Raw genomic sequence first — 14,918 nt, 5'->3', positions numbered from 1 at the left:
CCCCCAGCAGCTGGTGTGAGCTCCCTGGTTAATTCCGCCTTGCCGTGTGAGAAGGCACCAGTGAAGGCTGATGCGGTATAAGCTATAGGAACTGAGGCCTGGAGTCACAGCTGCTGTGAACTCTGGGGCATGGACTTCACTGGCTCTACGTGTAAAGTCACGCCCGCCCCAACAGGAACGAGGGGGCCACGTGCCACCACGGCCACCGCAGAGACTGGTGTGGCTCAGAAAAAAAGAGGCAGAGTCACTTCTAGGAGAAATAACGCGAGAGTATTTATTTAGAGAGACGGAGCGTCCTCGTCACTTGGTCATGCTGGAGAGCCACCCGAGTTTGAACAGTGAGGGTGTGACCGAGTCTTCCTCGTCAGTGACCAGCTGCCTGAACAGGGAGCCGGCCTGCCTGGGGTCGTCTGCTCGGGAGAGCGCCGGCGGGGCCGCCTGCCGCTGTGTGGAGAGGAAAGTGCCTTAGCGTCCACCCAGACCCCCGGCCACCCGCCCCCAACTCTGCTCGGGGGTCCACGCGGCGTGCACACAGCGGGTCTGAGCAGCACGGGCAGCTCCCGGAGGGCACTGCTTAGTCCAGATGGAAGAGGACACACGGCAGACTGAGGGGCTGTGGCGGGACAGCCGACACCGGGAGCAAGGACTGCAGGAAGAGGAGCGTGTGCCTCCTCCCCGTGGCGTGTGCCTCTCGGGGGCAGAGGTGAACGGTCAGCTACTGGAAGGAAAGTGGACAGCTGTGGGGAAAGCTAAGAGCACAGGTCTGGGCTCAGGAGCGGGAGGCTTGTGCGCAAACTTTCCCCCCCTCACACTTTACTCCCATCTCCCAAGTTTTAAAACCCGCTGTTGATTGAGGATTTTGGACCTGACTGGGTTTGATGGCAGGGAATGTGGAAAGGAGACATCGCAAGTACTTTTCTCCAACCAGAGAGCAAACAAGGACCACGTGCTGGAAGGAAGGGAGCTCTGTGAGCTCAGACACACGTGTACACAACACACTTCATAGACCCCGGAGGACTCCCGCAGCTATCCTAGCAGAGGGCAGCTTACGAGACAACGTCTATCAACAAGAACAGGCGAAACTCGAGGAAGCAGACTCCCTACCCGCCTGAGAGAAACGAGAGACGAAACCATCGCTGAAACAGAGCAGTTTTTTTTTCCCCCCAAATAAGTACAGTCGTAGTGCTGGGTTAGCAGTTAACTCTTCTACCCTCTTAATCTTAAACACAAGCTGTAATCTCGGTCTGTCCTGCACATTTTCTACAGCCTTGGCAGCCTGAGAGTCATTTCTACTGTGAGGCTACTTGATAGTGTCAGTGGGCATCTTTTAAACCTCTCTTAGCTCAAGCTAGTAACATCGTGTACTTCCTTATTGCGCCGCCATTAAAAGCAGCATTAGTGCACCTTGTCACTCGGTTCTCGATCAGTTATTTGAGGCGGGGCTGAGCGGGTGGCTTGGTGGGAGGTGGGGTGGGCTCCCTGGGGAGGAACTCGCGGTCGGACACTCACCTGGGCTTTGGTTTCCATGCTTCCGCCAGCTGACTTGGCCTTTCGTGTGCTTGTCATGCTCAGCGGAAGAAGCCCAAACCTGCCAGACAGGACAAAGGCGGCTCAGTGGAGGGACCGGGGGGCTGGGGGCCAAGCAGGGGCCGCTCAGCGTCCTTACCTGATCTGGCTCGACGCCAGCGGCAGGATGTTGTGGGCTTCTTGAGAGTTGAACGTACTGCTCCTGGGGGTGAACTGGTTCTCCGGACCCGTCACCAGTCCAAAGAGAACCTGTGGGACGAGACGGGATGCGGTGACAGGCTGCGTGCTGCGCTGCCCAATTAAGAGAGAATCTGTCCTGTCAGTAATCGGTCACGACTTGTCTCTAGCCATCCTGGAGTGGAGGTATGTTCTCTAGAGTGTGTTAATACTGCACATCATTGCCAGCAGGTCAGACTCTCAGAGTCGAGTAGCTCTGATTCTATTCCTCTTTCTGAAGCCCTGATAAAACTTTTGATAGTCCTTACCCTCAACTAAAGGGGTCATCCCATTGCCTGGACTGTGAGGTTTGAGGTGCTATCTAAACCTCTCTCTACCCGTGACTGACTAGATTCAGCTGCGTCTTGGCCGTCCCCACCTGTTACGCGGTGGGCAGGTCTGGGCTGTGACCCGAGCGCCTGGCCCTTCATGCCGAGCGAGCGTGTTCTCCCGCGACTTACGGAGGTCCGCTGCACCAGGTGGTTGAGGTTGCTGTGAAGGTGGGGGGTGAAAACGTCCAGGTCGAATGGGTCGATGAGCGTTTCCAGGTAGTCAGCCACTTTCTCGACTCTAACAAAAGGGTTAAGGTGGTCATTCTCCAGCTTTTGTAGGACAAACCAAGCTCAGGCTGTTGTAATGCTAGACAAGTCCTGGAACAGGGGGGTCTGTTCTCTGTAACTGCTGCCTTAGCACTACTTGTCACTGATCACTGTGCTTAAATAATCCTTAGGAGTTTGAACCTGGTGGGATGTCTTCTAAGTGAAGTACACAACTTCCCCATATTCCCCATATTGTTTTCAGGGAGGGCACCAGAGGCTCAAATTACACCTAACAGTTGGTAGGCGGACTCAGAGAGGAACAAGACCTACTGGAATCATCCAGCGGGTGGCCATTCTTTATCTTGCTGGTAACGTGAGCCTGAGTTGTGTTGAGAATAAACACAGGGAATGGGCAGGAAGAGGCGGACTCCTGCAGCTTCCCGGAAAGGAGCCGTGCAGGTCAGGAAGAAACGCGCTGGGAGGGTGGGCACGGCTACCTGGAGTCCTGTCTGCAGCGGCCGCTTTTCATCTCTTCACCCTTGGCTGTCAGGACGACACTGAGGTAACGCAGATCATAGAGCAGCTGCAGTGCCCGATTCTGGGTCATTGGAAAGGCACCTTCTTTCTGCAAATGAATTTCCCGTCCCCACCCATTAAGGGAGATGGCCTGTCAGGTGAGAATAAACAGCTTCGTGTTTTGTCTGCGTTTCAGCTGGTTATTTCAGAAGCTTTTTATACTCAGGAGGCCAGTTTTATCTCATGACAACAACAAAAGCAACTTACAGTAGACACTAGGTCTTGAACAAAACTAAAAACCTAATGGCAGGGAGGAGAGCTGGTCCTTAGAAAAAGGTCTCAGGTGCTGTAGACAGTCATTTTAAAGGAAAAAAGCTCCTGGCCTGAAGGGAGAGGCCTTTTGAGGACGCTCAGGAGAGACTTGTCTGAACTCTTTCCCAAGTCAGGAGCTGGTCCATCTTAGAAACAGGACTGATGAAATGGGAGTAAGCCGGAGGCGGGGGGCTGGGCCATGCGTGCCCCCTGACGCGGGTGGGCTCTGCTGCTCCACTCCCCCCACCTCCGCTCCCCAGCGCCCCATCTACGTGCCCACACCGCGTCCTGAGCAGACGGGTTAATGATCTGCCCAGAGCCGCGCTGACCACCTGACATGGCTGGGCGTGGACAGCGCGTCTCTCTGCTTTGAAGTTTTCGTCCCTGCCGCCTTATGGAACCTGCTTGGCCCTGGGAGTGGGTGTGATTCAACTCCTGGAGGCGGAAGCACTGCCCGTTAGATTGCCCAGGGCGAGCAGGCCTTAACACCTGGACTCCTGGATGGGAGCTGCCCAAACCCCAGAGCAACCTAGGGTTTTGACTTCTGCTCTTCATGGGAAGAAACTCGCAGGCCTACCTTGAGCTGCTCAGCTTCCGAGAGCCTCTCGTAGGCGGCAACTACTCGGCCCAGGCAGCTTTTCAGCATCTCTTGCAGTGTCACCTTTGGCAAGGCGTGGCCTCCAACCCGATTGATTTCCTGGCACAAGCTAAACAGGAAGGACTGCACATACCAGGACGGCTAGAGGGACAAAGGAATGCTGAGTTGCCAACTTTCACTGAGACGCGCGGACAGTGGGCTCCAGCAGCCTAACGAGGCTTCCGCTGCGGGACTCTGACCCGGCCAGCCCGCCCCCTCAGAGCAGACCGGTGGACGGACCCGAGTGGCGCCTGCCCTCCTTCCCCTGGTGGCCTGGGCTCGACCCGCCATGCTGCTCTCCGCTGGTGAGTCCACTGCAGGGCAAGCTGTTCTCTAACCAGCACAGAGTCTGTGCTACAACGGGAAAGCAGTGTGAATGGCTTCTCAAACCGCCCACGTGCTTGGCCGTCCGCCCACTTTGCCCCACAGGAGAAAGGCGCACATACTATCTGCTCTTCCTCAGGAGCTGCATTTGGTTGATCTTTCCTAAAGTCTCTCCTTTCCACAAAGCAGGCTTTCTCCCTTTCAGTTCACAGGCCCCTAATGGTGGCCCCTGCTCACCTGTACAGGGAGTCGGATCTTGGACGTGATGCTGCTGCCCGACTCTGCTTCCTCCTGGATTTCCAGTTCATCCCAGCTGGTGGCTGTGGCCAGGACAGAGCCAGCATCGTCTACGAGTAATGACTGGGCGAATCCATGAGCCAGAACCTGGCGATGAAACCCAGATATCCACACAGACCACTCAGAGCCTCTGCAGAGTTTGTGTCAAACTACTTGAGTGACCGTGCAGCCAGCTCCCGCCACACAAGTTGCCTGTGGATGGCGAGTGGCCGAGATCACTTCCTTCTGACCAGCTGCTGATACCAGCAGTGGGGTCTGGCTGCCAACTACGCTACACAGGGGCGCCCTCTGAAGACCCCAGTGGAGGCGACAGGGATTATATTTATGCTGAAGATCAGAAAACAGAGACCCTCGTCCAGGAAGAAAAGTCTTTCATTCTCATCAGATCAAAGGAAAGAAAAAAAACAATCCAGCGTTTCAGTCTCTAAAATCTAGGCTAAAATAAATAGGCAGTTTTTACGCTTGAGCTCTCTGGCAGAGAAAAAGCAAGTGTGAAACAAGAGCGGTTATTCCCTTACTATTAAAAGGCCTCGCTGAGTTTGGCCAGCCTGGACTATGACAGGGGCAAGGTGGGAAAGGAAACCTAGTAGGCACGGAAGGAGTGCGCTGATGGGTCACTCACCCTCACGACCGCCGAGCCCCAGACCCGGTAGCCCGTCACGCTCCGCTGCAGGAGGAGCTCCTTCACGTCCTGCCACCTGGCCTGTGTGGGGAGGACCTCCTGTGCCTTCCCCTTCCCCTGTTTCTTCAGAGCCCGGGAGTCCCGGGCAGGCTTTTCGGGGCTCCCCGATCTTCCCAGGATGCACTGCTTCAGGTGGGGACACAGCTCTCCCAGGGACTGGCAGAGTCGGGCCATGAAGAGGGCGGAGTGCAGCTTGGCCCCGTCGAGGATGTCCTGCTGCCCTTGAATAGCCTGTTCGATGCTCTGCAGCTCCGCCTGGATGCAGTCTGTGATGTCCTGGATGCAGGCCGCGGAGTGCGTCCGCAGCGTCTCCTGCACCTTCTCCGCATCTGCAAATCTGTCGAAGGCGCAGCTCTCGGCTGCCGCAGGGGAGGTGTCCTGGTGGGGCAACGGGTCACCAGAGGGGAGGTAGGCCAGGAGGTCCTCCAGTTTCACCTTCAGTTTAGAATCCAGGGCGGAGCAGAAGCTCTGCACGCAAGGGCTAATGGCCTGTGCCTTCATGGAGAGCCCACTGCCCTGAAACGGAGCCCGGCTGGACACGCTGACCCAGGCGGCGTCAGAGGGCAGGTCGCTGGGGCTCTCAGACCAGAGGAAGACAGCCATGTTGTGCTCGAAGTGGAGGTGCTTGCTGGAAGCCGAGCTGCTGCTTTCAAGTTCCTGCAAGGCTGAGGTGAGGAGCTCTTTGGAACTACTGGAGATGGAGTCGAAGCCTTCTTTGGTCAGAGTCTGAAAGAGAAGAGGAGAAGAGTTCGAATCCCACTTGCTTCCAGGAAACCTCAACCTAGAGCACCGAATGTCAGACTACCCCAGCATCCAGTGTTCTCCCCGATGTTCAGAGAGATGGCCCGGCGGCAGCAGAGGGGAGCGTCGTCACTGATGGGGCCAGACGCGTCCCCAACTGCCCGACAGGGGCCTGGTCTCTTACGCAGCAGCAGACTCTGTTCATTTTTACGGCTCATTATTCAGAAGAGTCACCCAGGGAATAAGTCAGCAGGGAAAGAACATACTTATAGGAAGTGGTGGAAATCTACCTAGACAGTCAAAAGGGGGCACCGGGCATGACTGGCTAGCGGGCAGCTGGCCTGTGGACTTCGCACCTCACCTGCAGCCGGTCAAGGAACAGCTGCTGCATCAGGTCCTCCCAGAACAAGAGCGGCTTGTCCAGGAGCCGCCGGCAGACCACATCCCAGCTGTGGTGGATTGACTCGTTGGCGAGTAACCCCCACACGGCGTCGCGGATCCCCGCCAGCCCCTTCGTGCTCGTCACGTACATCAGCAGGCTGCTGATCCCGTTTCTGATGTCTTCATTACACCTGCAACAGAAGCATTTCTCTGGGGCTTCATAGTCACCTCACCTTTATTAAGAAAAAGCTGGACTCTACTTGAAAACCTCTTAACTGAGTCCTAGTATATAAATATAAATGTCTATGTCTCAGCATGTTTATTAAAAAAAAAAATATATATATATATAAATAAATATATAAAAACAGCATTTCTGGTTGGATGGGAGGTGGCGCCTACAGCCCCTTCACCAGGCTGACCTTACTCCCTGGACAGGCCTGTCTCCAAGGAAGTCTAGAGCCCCAGAGCATGACTTCAAAGAGTTTGACATTAACATATACACAGTGCTGCTGTACAGGAAGCAGGTAAGCAAGAAGAAGCTACTATTGCACAGGCAACTGTACGCAGCACAGTGGAACCTATAATGAAAAATAATCTGAAACTTATTTTCAGAATTTCCTGAAATCAGAACTGGCCTAACTGAATCATGTTACTGTACACTTGAAACTAACACCACACTGTAGACTAGACTTCAATTAAAAACACACAACTGCAGTGGCACCCCACTCCAGCACTCTTGCCTGGAGACTCCCGGGGACAGGGAGCCTGGTGGGCTGCCGTCTGTGGGGTCGCACAGAGTCGGACACGACTGGAGCGACTTAGCAGCAGCAGCACTAAATAAAAGCACGGGAGTGGCAGGGCTCGAGAGGGTTTAAAACCCTCTACAGAGTGTGTTGGAACACACATCGCTTCTTGGTTCTCCCAGAGGCGGCTAGCGGCCGTGAGGGCACTGAGAGGTGGCTGAGTGCGGGGCTGGCCCGACCCCAAGGCCTGCCCGGAAGGCCCAGCCCCTCCCGCTTCCCCGTGGCCACACGAGGCAGGGGTGCTGAAAGGTGGCTGAGCGCGGGGCTGGCCTGGCCCTCCTGCTCCCCGTGGCCACTCGAGGCGGGGGTGCTGGCGGTTCCCGCTGCCCCGGGAGCTGCTCACACGTGGATCCACTTCTGCAGCGTGTCTTTCAGGTACTCCTGGCTGATGGGATGCGCCAGTGTCCGGAGAGCCGGCTGGAACTCGACGACGGACGCGGGCAGGTGTTTGAACCAGCTGCACAGCTTCATCTCATCCTGCAGAACCCCGACACCTTTTCCTGGGGAGAGGAGGACCAAGGCGGGGTCACCGGGAAGTTAACACAGGACCCGGGAGGGGTTTCCAAAAGTCACCCAGTGGGGCAGCCCGGAAACGGGGGGAGAAAGAAAAGTAGAGTATGTCCAGGGGCCCCCTCATCTGGGAGGGAGTGTGGCACAGAAGGGGAAGGAGAGAGGAGGAAAAAAGGGCTGTGTCATCCTTGCATTTTAAAAGCAGTCGCTAAAAAAATAAAAAATAAAAGCAGTTGCTGAGCTGAAAGACAAAGCAGGATAGATGAGGCCGACTGACACACATCTGTCTGCCACCACATCCCGCCCCTTCCCTTCTTCTTTTTCTCATCTCTGATTCTGGACTCTCCTGAGGCTCGGTCCCCTGCCACCAGCTCCTACTGATGACATCATCCACCTCCAAGGCCTCATGACAGCCATGCAAATGCACGGCGGGTGTGTCTCCAGCCGGACCGCTCACTGCTCTGTTCTGGACCCACAGTCGTCCGTCCTCTCTAGTCCCACTCCAAGGTCTCAGCTGTTTCCAAGGCAAGGTTTTCAAAAGTAAAGTCGTCATCGGCCCTTTTAAGCCAACTCCTTTTCAAACCCTCCTACTCTGTCCGTGGGAATGGAAATGAGTGTGGCCACCACGGAGAACAGTATGGAGGTTCCTTAAAAAACTAAAAATAGATCCAGCAATTGCACTCCTGGGTACACCTCTGGAGAAAACCATAATCTGAAATGATACATGGACCCCGGTGTTCACTGCATTACTATTTACAGCAATCGAGACATGGAAGCAACCTAAACGTCCACTGACAGAGGAATGGATAAGGTGCAGTCTGTACACACAATGGAATATTACTCGGCCATAAAAAATGAAAGAACGCCATTTGCAGCAACATGGACGGACCTAGAGATGGTCACACAGAGTGAAGCACGTCAGAAAGAGAACCGCAAACGCTGGGTGGTATCAGAGTGAACCTTAAACAAACGGTCAAATGAACTTAGAGAACAAACCTGTGGTTACCAAGGGGGAAGAGGGGGGAAATGAGGAGTCTGGGATGAGCAGATATAAACTACTCTATGTAAAATAGAACAAGGTCCTGCTGGCAGCACAGGGAGCTATGTTCACTCGCTTGCAATAAACTAACAGAACTTGAACAAGAATGTACGAGTCGCCGTGCCGTACACCAGAAACACGACGCTGCACGTCAACTGTACTTCAACAAAAAACAAGTCTCCTTTTCTAGTAAACGTGGACCCCTCCCTTCCACACCCTCCACAGCCAATCCCTCAACAACCATCTCCTGAACACACGTCCGCGTTGTCCAGTGAGCTCCGTCTCTACCGTCCCCATCGCCTGCCACCTGGTTCGTGGTGACAGCCTCTTAAGTGAGCTCTCAGCATCCGCTCCACCCCACGGGGAACCACTGCCACGTAAAAGCCATGTACATCTAATTCCACCGGGGACAAATGCAACCCAAGAAAAGCGCAGGGTGCAGGAGGCCTGAGTCCGGAAGGTCCTAGAAGACTATCTGCTGTTCTGCCCACATGTGCTGAGTTCACTGGTCATGAGGGAGAAACCTCCTCACGGTCCTCACTGCCCCCACTTCCTTTCACTTCCTCACGTTCGAACATCCTCCTGGCCTCAGGACCTTTGCACCTGCTCTTCCTTTTTGCCCGGAACTCTCTTCTTTGCCTCTTACTCAACCTTCAGGTTTCAGTCTAAATATCCCGTCCTGGCTTCCCTGGCGGTCCAGTGGTTAGGAACCTGCCCTGTGATGCAGGGGACGTGGGGACAACCCCTGGCTGGGGGAACTAAGACCCCACACGCTGCAGGGCAACCACATATCCTGTCTGACTGTGGCCCCTCCATTCACGGCCACCAAGTCAAGCTGCACTCGGCCTGGAGAGCAACGACCAGGATTGCTATTAAGCAGATACTGTGGATTCGTGAGTTCAACATCTGCCTCCACCACTAGACTCTGACCTCCACGAAAGTGGGTCCGTATCTGTCCAATCCACTGCTGTATCCCCAGGGCCCAGCACAGCAGCTGGCAGATGGCAGGTGCCCAGTAAATGAATGAACCAGGAAACAGAAGAGGCTGGCTAAGAGCTCACCGCTAGGGTGCTGGCTGGTGATGCTGTCCAGCGTGGAGAAGAGCAGGCCACACGGCAGCGAGGGGTCTGGCAGCAGCCCCTCTGGTAGAGTGTAGAAGAGAGCGTGCGCTTGGTTAAGAGTGGTGGCCAGCAGCTCCACGAGCGAGCAAATCTGAGCCTTGATCCCAGCACCTGCGAGAAGAAACCACCCTCTTTTAGCAGTGTCCTTTGGTAAAGTTAGAAACACAGAACGCTCTGGACTCCCTCAGCTCCTCCTGCTCCATCCCCACGTCACATCTGGGAGAGAAGCCATGCCCACCATGGTGAGGCTGGTTGAGAAGTTTCTGGATTGCTGCCTTTCTGGCCAACAGGAAGTCTGTTAGGGCTTGGCGCGGAGAACTCTCTTCCAAGAGCATGACAGAGCACAGGGCCTCGGCCACAGCCTGGTCGGACACAGCTTGGCATTTGAGCAGCATCTTGCTCTCGTGCAGGATGGTTGACCTAAAGAGATGATGGCAAAGGTCACAGGGAGCTTCTGACATCTTCGGAGAAGAGCCCCAGTACACGAGGAGAGAGAAGACACACTCCATAAAATCAGAGCGGTGCAGCTCGGCCATCACCAGAGAAGGGCCTGCTGGCAGACCACTTACCGGAAGTGGCTGGCAGCTGCCACCTGCCGGATGAGTATGGGGAACCGGGAGAGGACGGGGCTGTGTCGGGCACTGGAAGACTCCAGCTGCAGCAGCTTGTGGAGGCAGCAGCAGAGCAGGTAGAGCTGGGTGGCGTGGAGATACCGCGAGGCCTCCATGGAGCTCCAGATCTTCTCAGGGATTTCCAGGAGAAGCTTGATCTGGGCAGCCATGCTGTAGAACTTCTCCTGGGATGGCTGCTGGGGCTGCGGGCAAAGGCACAGAGCTGAGTCAGGACAAACAAGAGCCAGGTCAGCGTGGGGCCGGCTGGGGGTGATGTATGGGGGATCTGGGGGTACGGAACTTTCATGAACTTGGATTCGGTGCCGCTCAGCAAGGCGTTGAGGTTGGTGTAGCAGAATTACTGGAGTTAAGTTTTTCCTACCAGGTCTACCTTTGCCCTGTCCCACGGAGGGGCAAACCAAATCCGGTCACTGCACTGGCAGGGTATCAGGGACCCTTGGGGTGTCTCAGCCCAGAGCCCACGCATCGCCCCTCCAGGGAGCTTTTGGCCTTGCTGGGACCTCTGGGGTGTCTCAGCCCAGAGCCCACGCATCACCCCTCCAGGGAGCTTTTGGCCTTGCTGGGACCTCTGGGGTGTCTCAGCCCAGAGCCCACGCATCACCCCTCCAGGGAGCTTTTGGCCTTGCTGGGTTTGATGTTCATCCTTCCTACACTTTCTCCTGCTGCTTTGACTGCCTTGTGGGTTTCGCTGCTGGCTGTTCCTCTTCACCAACCTTCCCTTGAATTTCGGTCCAGCCTCACGCCTCTACTCATCTCAGTCTGTCCTCTCCCTTCACCATTCTCCTCCCTGAAACATCCCCTCCACAGCACACCACGTAGCCCTCACCACTCCCCATCAAGCCTTTGCTGCTGTGGCTAGACATTCCCTGGGACTTTCACTCATTCTCTGATCAGTATATTTAACATGAGGTTCATCTTCCTACCAAAAATTATAGCCACCTGACCTCCCTCAACACGTCTGCGTAGACCACCACGTCCCAGGACACTCATGTCGTTCTGATGGTTCTGCCGACACGTCTACACCTCGGCTTCCGCGGTCACGTCCCTGGCTCCACTGCAGGTGATCGTCGTCCCACCCTTGCGTGGATCCGGAAGCCTCGCACTCGCACCTTGTGCCTTCTCTATCCCCTCCAGTCTACCCTTTTCCTTTCCTGTCACATGGCATTCTTCAAAGCTCATTTAGATCTTATGTGTGCCCAGTTCTAAGTGCCTAGTGTCTCAGCCTGGTGGTCAAGGGTTGCCTGTCCTTCCAGTGCTTTCTTCCAGGGACCTTTGAATCCTCGGATTCTCATGGCGGGGGGGCTACTCTGGAGTTGTGTGCAGACTTCTCATTGTGGTGGCTTCTCTTGCTGTGGAGCCCCAGCTCTAGGGTGTGTGGGCTCAAGAGCACAGGCTCAACAGTTATGCTGCAGGGGGCTTAGCCGCTCTGAGACACGTGGGATATTCTTGGATTAGGGAGCGAACCTGTGTCTCCTGCACTGGCAGGCAGATTCCTTATCACCTTAGTTCCTTAAAATGAACCTGTTCCTCTATTAAAAGATGAGAGCCTGGGGACTGGTTACTACCCTCCAACGACCTGCTGCAAAGGGTAGCAGGCTTCTTTGCAGCCTGGAAGTTGTTCCTGGGAGTGGAGTGGGGGCGGGGAGCGGGGGGCGGGAGGAAGGAACGAGCTGGGAGGGGAGGTGGTCGACACAGGGGAGAACGCTGTTCCCGAAACGATGTCGGGAAACAGGGAACAGGGCTGAACACCTAGCGTTTCCATGAGATGTGGGAAAGGAAGCCCGGCGACCCCAGGACTGAGGTGAGCAAGGCGAAGCCCGGAGCCTGGGAGGGGTCCTGAGGAGCCGCGGGGAACCGGCCAGCAGCGCGGGGAGGGCGGCAGGAGTGCCCCACGCCGGCCGCGGGGGCAGGGGGCGGCGGGGGCGCCTCCTGAGGCGGGTGGGCCTCGGCCGGGGCGCCCGCTTCCCCGCCGGGCCGGGCCGGCCGGGCCGGGATGCGGGCGCGGGGCTGACCTGCGGGTCCCGCGGCGGCCGGGGCGCGGCCGAGCCGGCCTGGCGGAGGCGGGCACAGTACTGGTCGGTGGCCCTCACGGCGTCCACCAGCCCCGCGGCGCAGCGGCGCATCTGGCCGATGGTGTCGGCCGCCTCGATCAGGTCGCGGTACCGCTCGCCCACCATCTGCCGCAGCTCTTCCTTCTTGTGCTCGATCTCGGCGCGCACCTGGCGCTCCAGCCCGCGGATCTCCTCCGCGCCGTGGGTCTCGAAGAGCGCCGCGGGGTCGCGGAGGTCCAGCCTCTTCAGAGCCGAGGAGGCGGCCGCGGCCGCCATGATGGACGCGTCAGCGGCCCAGCAGGGCACTTCCGCCCGGTCGTGCCGCCCCGCCGCCATCTTGGTTGAGGGCGGAAAGCGCTTCCGTCCGGTGGGTGGGGGCGGGGCCGGGCTTGTTCGGGGCGGCCGAGGGGCGGAGCCAGTGATGGGCGGCACTGTTTTTAAACTGTTTTTTTTTTTTTTTTAAGTGGCTGGGCGGCACTTTTTTAAAAGGGAGCCTGCGTGGCTGTTGGGTCGCTGAGCCCGCAGGTGTGTTGGCGCGCAGCCTTACTCGGGTCTGAAGCCTCTCCTAGCGCCGGTGCAGCGTCTCCCCGTCGCGGTTAATAGTCATCAAGCGCCGGCGGTCTGACTGTAACCCCTCCTCGGGATGCTCGGGTCCCCTCGCCAGGCCCCTCGCGCGGCGCCGGATCGCGGTCTTTCCCCTGCGAGGGCTCGATGGCACACTTGGCCCGTCCCCTTCCCCTGGGTCTGCCCCCTTCTTCTCCGGGTCCCCGGCCGCCGCCGTGTCCGGGTCGGGTTGGGAGCCGGGTGGACGCACAGAGCTGACCGCTGGACACCCATCCGTGGCTCTCAGCCTGCAGTCTTCTGGGGCGTCCTGTTGTTCGTTGTTTACTCTGGTCATCCACCGAATGCGATGTTAGGAAGAGGGACCTGGGAGTCCGTTTTCGTTCATTGGAGAGTAACTTCACAGATGCTCAGGACGCGGCCGGAGCGCAGGAGTGTGTGTGCGCAGGGGTGTGTGCGCGCTCGTTTGCTCCTGGTTTACTCTTCTTGGTTATTTCTTTCGGGTTTTTGGGTTTGGTTTCAAACCAGCGTTGTACCATCAAAGATGTTTCCCCTGGTAGAACCTTACATTGGCACCAGTGCGGCGAGGAGGGTAGTGGGCAGTGAGCAAAAGACTCAAATGCCTGAGAAAACGATGCCTGGGAGGAGGGCTGGGGTGGGGGGACGCCTAACTGACTCATAATGAAACTTGGGGAGTATGGCCTCTTTCTTCTGAGTGTTTCCAAGACCCTTCATTTACAAAAACAAATCATTATTGGAGATTTCATATGCACATTAAAGCGGAGAGAATGATACAGTGTGTCCACCAGCTGCGTCTTATGGTTACTCAGTCAAGGTCAGCCTCAGCCTCATGAATGCCCCAACCCCACATCCTCTCCCTCCCACCATCCCCATGATTTTGAGACAAATCCCAGGCATCAAAAAAATTCAATCTGTCAATTGAACCATTCATTTACAGTACTCTTCCTGGAGGAGGAAATGGCAACCCACTCCAGTATACTTACCTGGAGAATCTCATGGACAGGGGAGCCTGGCAGGCTACAGTCTATGGGGTCGCAGAGAATCGGGACACCACTTAGCAACTGCATAGAAATAGTACTCTAGTTTACCTCACCATAGCCCTGCAACCTAGGGAATTTGACAGGTGGGTAACCTGGGACCCAGAGAGGCTTTAAACCCAGAATGGATTTACTCGGTGTAACCGTCAAAAGTCCATCCACAACATGATCCCATGTACACTTCAGCCCTGGAAGGGAGGTAGGAATAATTATTCTATGTCTGACAAAAACCCCAGAGAAGCTTATTTATTCCTGCCACATAGTTAATCAGAGACAGAATAAGCACGTACACCTAGAATCCTGAATTCCTTTTCTACCTTCTCTCGCAACTTCCCACAAACTCAAAGCGCTTCCTGGTGGCAGGTCTGCTCTTTGCTGCCACTGAAACCCCATTAGGTAGGGACACTTGCTGCTGCTTGTCTTCCCATCGCCCGCAGGATCTCTCTTCTGTGTTTGAGAATCACCGCTGATGGCAATATCTCTCTGTTCTACTCATAGCTGAGCTGGGATCCGCCGATCAGACACAACCCTCCTAGGACTTTAGATGGAGAGCTAGTGATGTCAAGGAGCAGGGAGACTTCATTTTGGCGGTGACAGAGGTGCCCTCTATAAACATCCACTCTCCAGGGGCAGCAGAGACACGGAATCCAGCTGTAGCATCCAGCTGCCAGTGACAGCCAGGGGTGACCTCCCCAGTATCTTGTGTTTCGACTAGATTCTGAGGGTTCACTTTCCTTGGTTATTGTTTCTTTGCTGAGCAGGGTTCCCCAGCTTCCCCGGGGGTTTTATGGGCAGTCCAGTATCTTACTGATATATTTCAAAATCAAAACACTTTCAGTTGCTTGCCCTAGAGACTCCAACTGACCTATACCCCCTGAGTTTCTGGCTTCACGAATGAAAATTTGGCTGGCATCTTTGGAACAGCAAGCGGGAGGAATGTCTGCAGTCAGCTTGGGTGTGGGGCCTCAGGG

General features: G+C 56.0%; 1 protein-coding gene across 1 annotated transcript; it reads right to left on the bottom strand.

The window, feature by feature from the left end:
• Positions 1-248: 248 nt before the first annotated feature.
• Positions 249-12,643, bottom strand: COG1 (component of oligomeric golgi complex 1). The gene is made up of 14 exons (XM_055575026.1): positions 12,290-12,643; positions 10,215-10,459; positions 9,884-10,065; positions 9,586-9,756; positions 7,319-7,475; positions 6,153-6,363; positions 4,991-5,776; positions 4,309-4,455; positions 3,688-3,849; positions 2,780-2,907; positions 2,205-2,313; positions 1,667-1,776; positions 1,510-1,588; positions 249-444 (listed from the first exon to the last, which is right to left on the bottom strand). Exons 1-14 carry the CDS (start codon positions 12,602-12,604, stop codon positions 301-303), a joined length of 2,946 nt encoding a protein of 981 aa, XP_055431001.1. The 5' UTR covers positions 12,605-12,643; the 3' UTR covers positions 249-300.
• Positions 12,644-14,918: the final 2,275 nt, after the last annotated feature.

The sequence above is a fragment of the Bubalus kerabau genome, chromosome 4, assembly GCF_029407905.1.
Source record: "Bubalus kerabau isolate K-KA32 ecotype Philippines breed swamp buffalo chromosome 4, PCC_UOA_SB_1v2, whole genome shotgun sequence".
Lineage (NCBI taxonomy): Eukaryota > Metazoa > Chordata > Mammalia > Artiodactyla > Bovidae > Bubalus > Bubalus kerabau.
Note: the sequence above shows the minus strand (reverse complement) of the source record. Positions and strands in the feature narration are given on the sequence as shown.